General features: G+C 40.0%; 1 protein-coding gene across 3 annotated transcripts in view; it reads right to left on the reverse strand.

Moving 5' to 3' along the window:
• Positions 1 to 231: 231 nt before the first annotated feature.
• Positions 232 to 14,211, reverse strand: part of LOC135202234 (uncharacterized) — a 195,573-nt gene continuing 181,593 nt past the window's right edge. For 2 of the 3 annotated variants that reach the window (XM_064231508.1, XM_064231507.1), the window contains exon 4: positions 8,896 to 9,875. In XM_064231508.1, coding sequence (XP_064087578.1) covers positions 9,649 to 9,875 — 227 coding nt within the window. In that variant the 3' untranslated portion in view covers positions 8,896 to 9,648. Of the gene's footprint in view, positions 5,621 to 8,895; positions 9,876 to 14,211 lie in introns of those variants that run through there. The other variant, XR_010311691.1, reaches the window with a different exon arrangement.

A 14,211-nucleotide genomic window follows, 5' to 3' on the forward strand; every position in this document is an offset into this window, starting at 1 on the left:
ACAGTGACCTCAATAGTACACAGCTCGCATAGGACAGATGACGTTCGGGATACTTACCAACGTATTTTTTTACGTCATTCCAGCATCATACAGTGATACATTACCAAACGGACGGTAGAATAGGGTACATTAAACTTAAGATCTTTAGACTTTGATTAAACCTACCTATGACTCCTCTGTCTCATCCTGAAGTCCGCCAAGGTGTATCAGTAGGATAATGAAAGCTAAGGGGCAGATAATATTGTAATTTTATTTAATGTTATTCACGTTAACCATAACACATTGCACGTAACCTGATATACTTCTCCAATGGCCCTTAATCATTTGCATTTTGAGCAAAATATCACTAACTAACATCGGATGTGTCTATAATGTCAATATATTCTCTTACGCTTACATCAGTGTATTTTCAAAATATATCAACTTACCACACACACACTCAGGTTGAGTCTGTTCTCGAAAGCCCAAATGGAAAGGGGACACAAGGACACGCATCACGGCATCAACTCATTCGCGAAAACTAGGATACAAAAGGGACCGACCGACCAAGACCATGTTTGGGCTGCAAGTCAGCAAGCGACACCAGAACCAAATCAAACCCTACTACATCAGTCAATTCAAGACAGTGAGATGAATGTATATATAGGTCATGTGTAAGTGTGTGATCGAGGAAAGGGAAATGGCAAAACAGTAAAAAAAGATGATAACGTCGACTCACAACGTCTAAATGTCATGGGGCAAAGTATAGTATCTAAGAGCACTCTGGTTTCCAGCGGATTTCCTCCCTTCAGGGATCACTGTGTTTTCTCGCGGTATTTCGCGTCATTTTTGTTTGTATGGTGTTTTTACGTTGCATGGAACCAGTGGTTATTCAGCAACGGGACCAACGGCTTTACGTGATTTCCGAACCACGTCGAGAGTGAACGTCTATCACCAGAAATACACATCTCTCACTCCTCAATGGAATGGCCGAGAATCGAACCCGCGACCACCGAGGTGAGAAGCAAACACCAAAATCAACCACGCCACTGAGGCGCTTATTTCGCGTCATATTCGTGTGTTCTTCTGGTCCTCAATTCTATCAAAAGGGGGATATCTTTATTCTCATAAACGGGCGATTAAAGCTGCTTAAAAGATAAGGTACTGTAAGGTTAGACATAACCGAAATGAAACTTTGAAAGGAGAAATGAAAAGTATTACAAGGGGGAACTTGCCACATTCATATAATTACCTCGACCTGCATATGCATAAAAATGTACTTCACTAATGAACAAAATACCCGAACTTTACAAGTAACAGATCGTGGTAAAAACATCAAGCTCGACTGGACAGTGATTTAGGTATCCTTCTCGTATATCAAGCGACAATTCCTACGCACATGCAAGCGAAGTAAAGTAGTGTATTTTCTCCTTCCGAAATGCAACTACGAAAATAAACAGCAAAGTAAGAGAAAGCTTACCAGCTTGAATCTCTTGAAAGAAACTCGAGGGACATTTGCCATCGAACCAAGGAAACCGAGGCCCTCAGAAGCAACCATAAAAATCATGAAAGTAATGCAACTGACACATTACAATTTACAGCCCATAAAGATCTATAGCACATATACATTTCCTGCAACCAAAAAAAACCAATGACAAACAACTAGCAATACTTCTTGAAGATATATAAAAGTAAAATATGGATAATTTTTTTCCCCCACCACAACAGATCTTAGCCACTTGACGTGTCTATCGGTTATATTTGTTTTTCAAGGAAATGCAGTAAAAGAAATGCATTTTTATCACTAAAGAAACTTCCTCCCGGGAACGTTCTGTATGAACGTTCAAAAAAAAAAAAAAAAAAAAAAAAAAAAAAAAAAAAAAAAAAAAAAAAAAATAGGCATCAACAAGGAAATTCGATGTGGACGTTGTGTCATTAAGAAAAGCGATTAAGTTTCGCCACACGAGATTTATACTGCAGGGTATCTTGGCCTTTGGAGGGTTACAAACTCGCCTCCCATCGACGCCAAGCAAAAGATAGCGAACGAACAAAGATGCTTCTGAGAGAGAGAGAGAGAGAGAGAGAGAGAGAGAGAGAGAGAGAGAGAGAGAGAGAGAGAGAAAATGCGCAGTTTGATGTGGTCTTAAGACGAGTAACACGAGTTGTACATAACAGCTGCTCTTATCAGGGAGACAAAAATTGAGTAATGATGGAATAAAATAATTCACGTGTTACATATGTGCGTAGTCGTTATACATACGGTCTTCTGAACATACAACACACATTGGCACTCTAATTAGTTGGTTTGCGAAGGAGGACCGACCAAATACTATAATAAAGTTGTGAGGAATTTTTCATAAGTTGATATTCAAATAAACCTCGTTTCTGTTGTTTGTGAAGAGTAAATGGACGGAATACTGCATTAAAGTCGAAGGGCACAATAAAGTCGTTAATAAAGATGGTTAGAGAAAAGCGGAGCGTTAATGAAAGGCAGCATGTGGTACACAAATGTGTATGACAAAAAAATAAATAAATAAATAAAAAAAAATAAAAAAGCTGAATACTCGAAAATTCTGGCTGGGAGGAGAATCAGGTTTGGCGCCACATCAGCAGAACCTTTCGACTTCTGCTTCCCATTAGGAAGATTAATATAGCCCACGATGGCAACATAAAAAAAAAGAAAAAGAAAAAAACAGGCGGTGCGACGCCATGGTCAGCAGCTATCTGAGAAACCTCAAACGAAAATGCGAACGCTTGATTTCATAACAGACACGAACTTTTCCCTATGTTACATATGAAAAGTATTCATCGTTTTAACGCCAGATTTCTCGTTAAATGATGATCCAAATAAGTTGGAATGAGATTCGGACACCAGCAGGACTTTCAACCTACGTGAATTCGGACACCAGCAGGACTTTCAACCTACGTGAATTCGGACACCAGCAGGACTTTCAACCTACGTGAATGAAATGCCCAAACGACTAATCCTGGGCTTCTCAAATTTCGTGAACGGAGACGACGCCGCCAGACAGGATGTAATATCGTCTACTATACTGCAGCAGCGCTCAAACATGAACTTGGACGTCTTGACGTCGAGTGTATCCGTCTAAACCGTGGTTCTGGGACAAGAAAATAGTAAATTAAAAAAAAATATCAAAATCTGAAAATGACGACTTCATGCATACGGAGTATCCACACACAACTCATGCTGTAATCAAGGTCCTTCAAGTATACTCTCTCGGAATATATTTAAAGAACCTTGGCTATAAAATACTGCATCTGAAAGTTGCTGGAGATTGTTTTTCTTTTTCTGATGTATTCATCTTGCCGGTGGTGAAGAAGGGCGGCTGATAGATTCCAAGACTGTGGAGAAAAATGCCTGATAACAGTGGCTCTCTCGAACCTCACACAGATGAAAAGCTTAGGTTTAGAAAACCGCCTTTATTTACCGTGAGAGGGAAATGAGTGAACAAACCTGACAACTATAGTAGATTCACACCAAGCGTGCATCTGATGTCTAGGCCAGTCCCTTACGACGCTCCTGATTGGCTGTTGATAGGCCAATCACAGGGCTGGAAACCCTCAGGTTCTCGAGAGAGTTCACAGAGGCAGGATGTCTGTTCCACCTCTCCTGAGGGATACAGAATTTATTTAGAAGGCCAAGCACTGGGACCTTTTAGGTCATTCAGTGCTGAAAAAGAAAAATTAAGAGTAGATAGGTTTGAAAGGTTTAATAGGAGGAAAACCTCAAAGCAATTGCACTACGAAATAATAGTTAGGGGAGGGTGGATAGCAAGATGGAAGAAAGATAATATGAATGGAGGTAGAGTAAAAGGAATGAAAGGGGTTGCAGCTAGGTGCCGAAGGGACGCTGCAAAGAACCTTTAGTAATGCCTACAGTGCACAACGTGAGGTACACTGACGGCACATAAAAAGATGAGACCTAGACAAAACGTAGGGTGAATCTCTTGCGGCCTTCAGCCACAGCACTCCAAGTGGACAGCGAATAAAATACCGAAATACGTGATCTGAGACATTTTTTTTTTTCACATACAGGAAAAAGCCTTTCGAAACAAATCCAAATAACTCTTTTCTTATCTAACTTAGCTAATTTCCTCTCTAAATGTCCTTGTGTCACAATTCCGAATTTTCCTTTTTTCCATCGATTGATGTCAACAATGTCAGAACTGTTCAAGCCTTTTTATCTATTTATTTATTATTATCCTTTTTTTGCCGTTGCACCATGAGGCATATTATTATTATAATTATTCAGTAAATGAAACCTATTCATATGAAAAACGCCTGATTCTTATATGGTTATTTTATTGTATTTTTTTGGCCTGAAGATGAAAGTTAGCCAGCTATTTCGATGGTATTTCAAATTAGGTTTAGCCTATAAATAAAATGCTGGTTTGGCTTTTAGCGTATTGCCTACGGTGAGGCGAACGATATCTGTCAATAATGACCTCATTACACTTCTGAACGATCTCATTACACTTCAGACCCGAGGTGTAACCCAAGCATTAATGACTCCCGTGACTGAAGCGAGCTTGTGTTCGGCGCGAGTTTGTCATGTGTCATTATCGTCATTTGCTTTGCGTCATGTGGTCATTCAGCGTCGAATTTGACGCTTATTGTCTCATACGTTCAAAACTGATAATGGAAGTAACGTGAATTGCCAATTGTACTTCGATACTGTAATAGTGCGATATTTTCTTTACGGTCCACTTCGGGCGCTGTGGCTTCAAAGGCTGCCAAAAGATTCGGTTTAAATTTCGTCTAGTTTTCATCCTTTTACGGTATCTGTTCATCATGACTCCAGAAGTTTTGTTCATCTCATCTGTCGAGCAGTTTTTGCGTCTTACGCGTCATTCACCCGACACAGATTCTACCTTAAGACAAGTCATCTTGTTCACTCACGATATACATCCTTCAGGCGCGTTCAGTCACTCTTTACGATGACTCCATCACGAGTCGGAACAAAGGCTGAATCGAAAACATTTTTCCAAGTTTCGCACAGCATATCGAATACGGTAAACACGAGATGAATTCCACCAAATGTAATTCGACAGAACAGAAAATAGAACTTATATTTTTAACAGCTTCCAAAGGAGAGAGAGAGAGAGAGAGAGAGAGAGAGAGAGAGAGAGAGAGAGAGAGAGAGAGAGAGAGAGAGAGAGAATGCGTTACAGAAACTACACTTTCCTTGTATTTCGGAGAACAGATAAGAAATATCCCGGAACTTCAAACCTACTTTCTGTAATTGGTTAAAAGGGAATCAAGACGAATCGTTTTCTACTGAGTGAGGTCTGAACTAAATGAATTTTTCTCACGAGACAGAAATCTAAGCAAGTATACTTATGTGACCCACTGATTACATTCGAGCTGAATTTCAGTAGCTATGACCAGATGCTGAACGTAGTAGTATGCCGTAGTATGCGCCAGGATAATACGTGGATGAGTAGGTAGTGTTAATAGGATAAGCAAAAGTAAAATTGTGTTGTGATGGGCTTAGAAATATCAAAACTCCCTCGCCATTGCGAAATCAAGGGTGAAGGCGGAGATAAATTCCTCTGTCCTGATCTTTCTGATGCTGTAGTGGGTAGAAATAATCTAAACCTTTACGAGAGAAGACTATCTCCTGAAATAATAATAATAATAATAATAATAATAATAATAATAATAATAATAATAATAATAATAATAATAATAATAATAATAATAATAATAATAATAATAATAATAATAATATCGTGTCAACAGAACAACATGGTCTTTCTTATGTTTAGAACTTCCTTAGGGAAGACAAAGTGAATAAGAAAATCTACTCTGATACTGAACAGCTCCCAGTATACCGACTTCATAAATAAGAGCGATCTGGAGAGACGAGAGGAGAGAAGAGAGCGAGATGAGAGGAGAGGAGATGAGAGAGAGAGTGAGAGAGAGAGAGACGAGAGAGAGAGAGAGAGAGAGAGAGAGAGCCTACGTGGACTGTCATCCCCTTGCTCATCCAGAGGGATGAATTAAGGATTGTTGACGTCAAGTTAAAATACTGGAAAAATAAATATAATCTCAGCAAAATCTACAATCCATTTTTACAATTATTGCTCAGTTCCTTCCTACTTCGCTACGTTTCTCTACGAGTCTACTTCCCGTCAACGCCGTAATAAGTGATCCTTTCGTTTATTCTTCCCCTTGGCGTTCCCACCCCTTTATCAAGTTCCCCACAAGTCACCCTTTTCCCCCTTAAAACTATCAATTCCCCTTCGGCATCCTCTTCAGTTTCCCCTCCACATCACTCACACTGGAAGGGATCACTTTCCCCAAATGACACAATTATGACCAACACGATACGATGAGAATCACTGTGACAGATATATTATCATAATAACATGTAAATAATACTTATATATTCTTGGATATAGATATATTAGGATATAGATATATAATATATTATCTATAATATATACACATAAATATATAGTATATATCTATATATATAATATATATATTATATTGTATATTATACATATATAGTATATATATATATATATATGTATATAAATACTATATATATATATTATATATTATATATATATATCATATATATTATATAATATAGATAAACGAAATAGTAACATATCATCACCAATGGATAATTCAGAACAGCAAAAAATATTGCATGACGATTCCTCATTTTTCTGTCTCATCTGATCAATAGAAATCAACATCGGATGGAATGTATTATCGGAAAACATGAATAAAAATATACGATCAATAACCGTAGAGTTTCTGTGTGTCATCACCACCATACGATACAACACGAGCTATCATTGTAAGAATAATCACAATTGTTCATAATATTGCTCTCTATAATAAGACTGCCATAATCGTAAAAGACATTATTAAGAAATACTGTGAAAAAGAGCCTTTTGGCAACGCGCGACATCATACTCTGAACTTATCGCTTGATTATAATGAGTTACAATGAGATGGTCTTCGGGAAACGACTTCCATGATCATAAAATGCATCTGATAATATGTTGCAGTGAAGCCTCAGTATTACGAAGTCAAGTCTTAATCATAAAAAACCACCCTGCTTAGACATAATGAGGATGTCCGTATTAAACAGGCGAGGAAAATTATAATAATAAATAACATCCCATTGATCATGATACTACGCTAGAATGAGGCTGCCATATCGGTCACTAAACGCGCACGCACACACACACACACACACACACGCAGGCACACGCACAGAGAAACGGATGCAAATGCTTAAACTGCGCCAGGCTTCAAAGATTGCGCAAAAGACGGTTTTATCAAAAAAGCCTCTACGATTCTGAAACGGGACCATAAAACGTTCTTGTGATTCGTGAAGCTCTCTAAAATTGAAACAACAACCGGTGACGAAAGAGAAAAAGGTGCTGTTTGATTTTTTTTTTAAAAACCTGCCAGTGAAAAAAATAAAACTGGCTTTATACAAAAACACGAGTGTTCACGTGCTGATTAATCCCTAGTCCTATTCAATAGGAAGAAGCTTTCATAGAATTTGTCCAAAAAACACTTTTTTTCGCAAGATCTGCGGACTGACCAGGCGGAGAAGGAAGGAAGGAAGAGAGAGAGAGAGAGAGAGAGAGAGAGAGAGAGAGAGAGAGAGAGCCTACGCGTCTCCTTATAATATTTATAAAAACTGTTGCTAATGCTTTTTAGCAGCGTGAACTGAGGAAATGAAACGCGCTGAAGAGATCGCAAATCTCGCTCTAGAGAGCCGCGATATCTACTCTACAAAAAGAGGAGGGGGGCGTGGCCAACCAATGACCTTGAAACCTGGCTATTTTTTAATATAATATATTTCCCATCACATAAAATCTACAGGACATGAAATATACACACAAAAGAGCGGCGGTGCTTGCTTCAATGGAAATATCACTTGCTCACACCGCCATATCAAATGACATCTTGTCCAAGGTCGTTTGAGTGTATTCTGATATATATATATTATTCAGGATATATTTAAAGGACCTCGATCTTATCTTCATCTTTTCATCAATGACTTCCATAAGTATGACTAGACCGCGTCTTGCGCGCCGTCGGTGTCTGTATATGAACGTACAAAGGATCACCGTCATCACTAAACTGCTTAATAACATAGAAGGACTCTACTCCCTAAACGGACTACTATGTGTTGAGGATGAAATCGGCGTGGAGGGTAAAAGGATTAGAATCTACTGACATTTATCAAGACGCGTTAATATTAACAGACATCATTCTCTCTCTGTCACAGACTATTGACCCAGTTTCTCTTTTTGGACGTTTTTATTCTTTTTTAAATCTCGCCTTACATAAATCAGGAAAGTCCTATACGACATTATCAAAATAAATTAAAAACTTCTTGAAATTCGGGCACGGGGCCCGTTCGGCTTTCTTATCTTTCTTCTACTGGCAGTGAAAATATCATTTGGATAAAAGCTATCAGCCGTTACCACACAAACAAATGCAGCATAATACGAAGTAGCCACTATTGGAGACAGGTTGGATTACTTCTCGTTCTGATCAAGAATGAATGACGAAATGTGTCTAGGGACAAATTGCTTTCTCGTAGTTTTGTCTTTTGTAGGCAACTGTAGCTAAAGTAGATTCGCATCAACCGTGCATTTGATGTCTAGGCCAGTCCCTTACGACGCTCCTGATTGGCTGTTGACAAGCCAATCACAGGACTGGAAACTCTCAGTCTCTCTCTCGAGAGTTCATACAGGCAGGATGTATGTTCCACCTCTCCTGAGGGATACGTCATTCAAAAGTATCCCTCAGGAGAGGTGGAACAGGCATCCTGCCTATGTGAACTCTCTCGAGAGAGACTGAGAGTTTCCAGTCCTGTGATTGGCTTGTTAACAGCCAATCAGGAGCGTCGTAAGGGACTCGCCTAGACATCAAATGTACGGTTGATGTGAATCTACTATAGTGTGAAGCGTCACCTGTATTGACGGTTCTAATGTTATCCGGCATTCAAGGTACGACGGATAATATTTGAAAGAAAAAATGACAAAAAAGGGGTGGGACAGGAACGCTGCAAATCATATCCTGAGTCAAGCAGAATTTGAATTTCCACAACGAAAGAAAATGTCTCCAAGGACCAGCAGTCACTAACACCGCCTCTGTAGACTGAAAAAAAAAAGAACCCCAAGGCAGCCATGTCCTCTTTTGCGATACGACACTTTCGCGTCAGCATTGGGCCTCGGGTAGAGGTCACACAGGAATGCCACTTCTCCCCCCACAGCCTTTACACATCTATGGCACTGAAGAAGGCCTGGGGCCCAACAAAGTCCAGTGAGAGTCCTCACTTAATTCATGACTTTCTTACTAGTCAAGTCCAGTGAGAGTCCTCACTTATAATTCATTACTTTCTTACTAGTCAAGTCCAGTGAGAGTCCTCACTTAATCCATTACTTTCTTACTACAGTCAAACATAAATAACTTACATAGCATTTGTACCATGGCCACTTAATGCTAAGGGCTTCGATATAGTACTGTACACATGCAGTGGGGTTGTCTGTCCTGGCATCTGGGGTACGAGATGTCTTCTGCCTTCGCTTCGAAACTCTTCTTCTTCTTCTTCTTCTTCTATCAGGGAAAATGCATTCCAGGAAGACCCTTCGAGAAAGGACCTCATATTCTTGGGGTCCTCAGAGTCGACCACCAGGACACGGCCATGGCTGTGGTGACGATGGCCACCAACTTGGAGGGAGAGAGGCCGTGCCTGGAGGCCGAGTTGCAGTACGGCCAGTCGCACGAACAGACGCGCTTGGTCAGCACGATGGTCTTGTGGGTCTCGCAGGAATTGGTGATCATCGTGCTTTTGGTGGCGCAGTTGCGATGGAAGCTTTCCATTTCACCTGCGTGGAAAGGCAAGGCATTAATCTTCACGCAAGCATATAAATATCCTGCGCCTGTTATGGCAATTTCACAGTGACAATTAAACAGATAAAATTATTGGTCACTTAAAAGGTACGTTACTCAAAACTAAGAATCTCATGAGGTAACGTACAATTAAAGGCATTAATCATCACACAAGTTATGGCAATAACACAGTAACTTAAAAAAACTTGAAGGTACTTAAAACTAAGAATCTCATTGAGTAACGTAGGTACAATTAAAGGCATTAATCATCACACTTGTATAAATATCTTGACTTCTTATAGTAATAACAGTAACAGTTAAACAGATAAAATTACTGCAGTTGTTGCTTAAAAGGTACGTCACTTTGGAACTGAGAATCTCATGACGTAACGTACAATTAAAGGAATTAATCATCACACAAGTATAAATATTATGGCAATCACAGTAACAGGTAAACAGGTAAAATGATTACCATTGTTTCTTTAAAAGTAAGTCACTTTGGGACTAAGAATCTCACGAAGTAACGTAAATTAACTTAACCCTAAAAATAACATTTATTTATTTTAAAAGAAGTAAGACGACACGTCCTCCTTGCACTACCAAGATCCTAATGCCTATACAAAGCCAAGACCACCATTGAAGGAAGCAAGGAGGAGGAATTAGAAACTTTCTCAAACGACCAGAAAAGTAAAGGTCAAAAAGTGTGCCGTATAGCATCCTTAATCACCCCGCAGTGCAGCGTGACCTCGGAGCCACAGCATCTGGCGCTGTTTCCTTTAGGGAAGAATCTCGCCCTTAACAAGGGCGGCTGGCTGCTTGTGGTTTCAATTGGGGGCGCTCGCTCGTTACGCCTGAGTACATGAGGGTGAATTTACATATAACGGGATAAAAGTTAAATATACACCTTAGTTTAACCAGACATACTGAGCTGATTAACACCTCTCCTTTGGCTGGCCCGAAGGATTTAGTAGATATTTTCTACGTGGCTAAGAACCAATTGGTTACCAAGCTTATATTGTGGGATCCGAACCGCATTATATCGAGAAATGAATTTCTAATCGGGCCAGAAGCAAATTCCTCTGATTCCACGTTGGCAGAGCGGGGAATCGGACTCGGGGACTACCGAATCGGTAGCCAAGCACGTAAACCACTCATCCAAAGAGGAACTACATAACGGGATAAGCATCTGCTGTGTTTCAATAACTTCAATGTAGAATCCAATCATGAACTATTCAATAGCGAAATACTGTACTTCTGAGAAAAAAACCCATTGAGATTTCTCTTGAAAATACCGATCATCTGTAAACTAAGAAATATGATACGACTTTAGAGATGCTTGTTTCTGCTGACAAGTCATAATGTTCCATGAAAAATAGCTCCACCTGTTCCTCTCTTCCGGAAGCCTTACAAACGAAATAGCTACTCTGGCATCCCCTTCCTTTTTACGTTTTCCCGGATTCCTGCGGTTTCCCATCTTTCAGGGACTGGCATTGTCGCTTGCTTCCTTCCTTCGCTCTAATTCCTTTTCTTCCTTTCATCTTTCTTTTGAATCGGAGGCCAGGGACAGATACGACATTCGTTTGTCAGTCTCCATCCCTCCTCGCGTTCTGATATTGATCCCATAGTTAAGAAATTCACAATCTCGTTACGTGACTTCCGAACCACTTCTATCACCAGAAATACACATCTCTGACCCCTCAATGGAATGCCCGAGCATCGAACTCACGGCCACCGAGGTGGCAGGCTACCAACCACGCCACTGAGGCGCTTTTCACAATCTCGTAAAGAACAATCTGTCACAAAAATCCACAATTATATATCAAGAGCATATTATGGTTGCTTTACATAGTAATATACTCAAATATATATTTGTTGATTTTCATCGCACTGATACCATATGGAGAAACAAATCCACAATTATGTAAATGTACATATATTTAAATTCAACACTTTAAGGATAGCTTTCGGGAATCTGTTCGGTTCCCCTTATCATAAGGGGAACCGAACAGATTCCCGAAGGTTATCCTTAAAGTGTTAAATCTAAATATATGTACATTTACATAACTGTGGATTCGTTTCTCCATTTGAAGACTCGTGTTACTATGAGAATTTTTAACTGCTACCATAGCTATAACCAGGATCCATCCTGGCTATAACCAAGGTCCTTAAAATATATTGATACCTTAGCTGTAACCTTCAGTTCCCATATGGGGCGCAGTACGAGCAGAGGGAGGGTGGTTCTTTGTTAAAAAAAAAAAAGGCAATAATAATAAAAAATAAATAAGTCTTGTGGCATGGATGAAGACACGTCTTTTCAGTGTTGTTGATCTAGCCACGAACCATTAGCTGGAGAAAAGACCCATCATCTTCTTCTATGGGTAGAGAGAGAGAGAGAGAGAGAGAGAGAGAGAGAGAGAGAGAGAGAGAGAGAGAGAGAGAATAGCACCACAACTGCTGTGTATTCGATGCACAGTTAGAGTGAACCTGCTTTAGCAACGCAAACTCGCTCGTGAAAGACAAGGCATCCAATAATGATGGAATAAAGGGCTTTTCAATACACTTTGACCTTGAATGATATGCAGTTTGATTTTTCTTTTTTCTGAGTCCAATTTTCCCTCGGAAGAATCAAGTAGCGTACAGTTCCTTTCCTATGACAAAGGCAGTTCGTTTTCCTCTTTTCAACACGTAGGGTTAAGTTGAATATAAAATTTAGGCCAAAGTAACAGGTTTGAGAGGTGTAACAGGAGGAAAACCTCAAAGCAGTTGCACTATGAATCAAGCGTTAGGAGAGTTGTGGAAAGTAAGATGGAAGAAAGAGAATATGAACGGAGGTACAGTAAAAGGAACGAAAGTGGTTGCAGCTAGGGGCCGAAGGCACGCTGCAAAGAACCTAGTAATGCCTACAGTGCACCGCATGAGGTCCACTGACGGAATTAACCCCCTACGGATTTCAACACGTAGGGAAATGTGTCATCGTCAGCCTTCAATATAAAGCTTTTCCCGGCACTTACTCCCTTCTTCATTGTTCCCACTTATAAATTAACTTCTAACTTCTTGTCCGTTAAACGTCATTGTTTTTACTTCACCTCTGCTTCTATACTTTTCCATGTCTCCTGGGAATCAAGCTCGCTCACTTATCCTTATCATTTTTCATTGGAGACCTTCTCGAGCATTCTATTCACATTTTACTGCTGATTCCATACACTCCACAACATCCATTCTCCTCCTCCTCACGGCCCTTCTTCGCTGCTCAAACCCAATATCGAATTACTCTCTCTCTCTCTCTCTCTCTCTCTCTCTCTCTCTCTCTCTCTCTCTCTATCGACTATCGACTCTGATCTTCGGAGCAAATCTAAATTGGGATCACGTAGCTTTATCAAATTCAATGGCTCCAAGACAGTTTCTAGGCAATTTTCTTTGCTCTTCCACACACTGCTCTATGGAAAGGGTTGTCTAGGACAAGCCACGCAATTTCAAACTTGGTACGAGGAGTTAATAAAGCTGAAATTGCTCAATCTTCTGAGAAGTAGAGTTTTTTCATCTCGATACGTCAGTTCTTTTCCTCACCAGATATCGAGGCTCTCCGGTGTCCTGAATTGAATCGAGTATAGAATTTAGGTCAAAATGCCATTCACTGGTACCTATGAGGTCATTCAGCGCTGAGACGGATATTGACAGTAAAAGGTTTGAAAGGTGTAAGAGGATGAAAACATTGAAATTGCACTACGAAACAATTGTTAGGAGAAGGTGGATAGAAAGATGGAAGAGAATATGAATGGAGGTACGCTTAAAGGAATGAAGGAGGTTGTAGCTAGGGGGCCGAAGGAACGCCGCAGAGACCGTTAAGTAATGCCTACAGTACACCACGAGATGCACTGAAGGAGTATAAGAAAACAGACACAACGCAGACACAACGAACTTGGCGCCAAAAGTTACAATAGTGAGCGAAAACTTCGCGGTTCGTCAGGAAGCGGTTCTTCTCCTCATCAAACCGCCAGTAAAAAATATTAGCGGTTGGGTTCCGCCTTGAAGAAGGAGGAAGACTATATAATATTATTAGAGCGCTTCTCTCGTTCCTTTACTCCTCTTCTCCTTCTTCGTGGATGGGAATGGTGCCGTGTGTGTGTGCGTGGTTTCGGTGCATAAAAGAAGCTTTCAGAACGTAACCTCTAAAAGGATACGTTTCTTTTGCGGTCATTAATAAGGGTGGATTTAACGCAAAGAAGTTATTAATAAGGATGGATTTATTCAGAGACCTTATTAATAAGGGGGGATTTAGGCAAAGATCTTATTAATAAGGGGGCATTTAGGCAAAGATCTTATTAATAAGGG

This window comes from Macrobrachium nipponense, chromosome 30, assembly GCF_015104395.2.
Source record: "Macrobrachium nipponense isolate FS-2020 chromosome 30, ASM1510439v2, whole genome shotgun sequence".
In the NCBI taxonomy this organism is placed as follows: Eukaryota; Metazoa; Arthropoda; class Malacostraca; order Decapoda; family Palaemonidae; genus Macrobrachium; species Macrobrachium nipponense.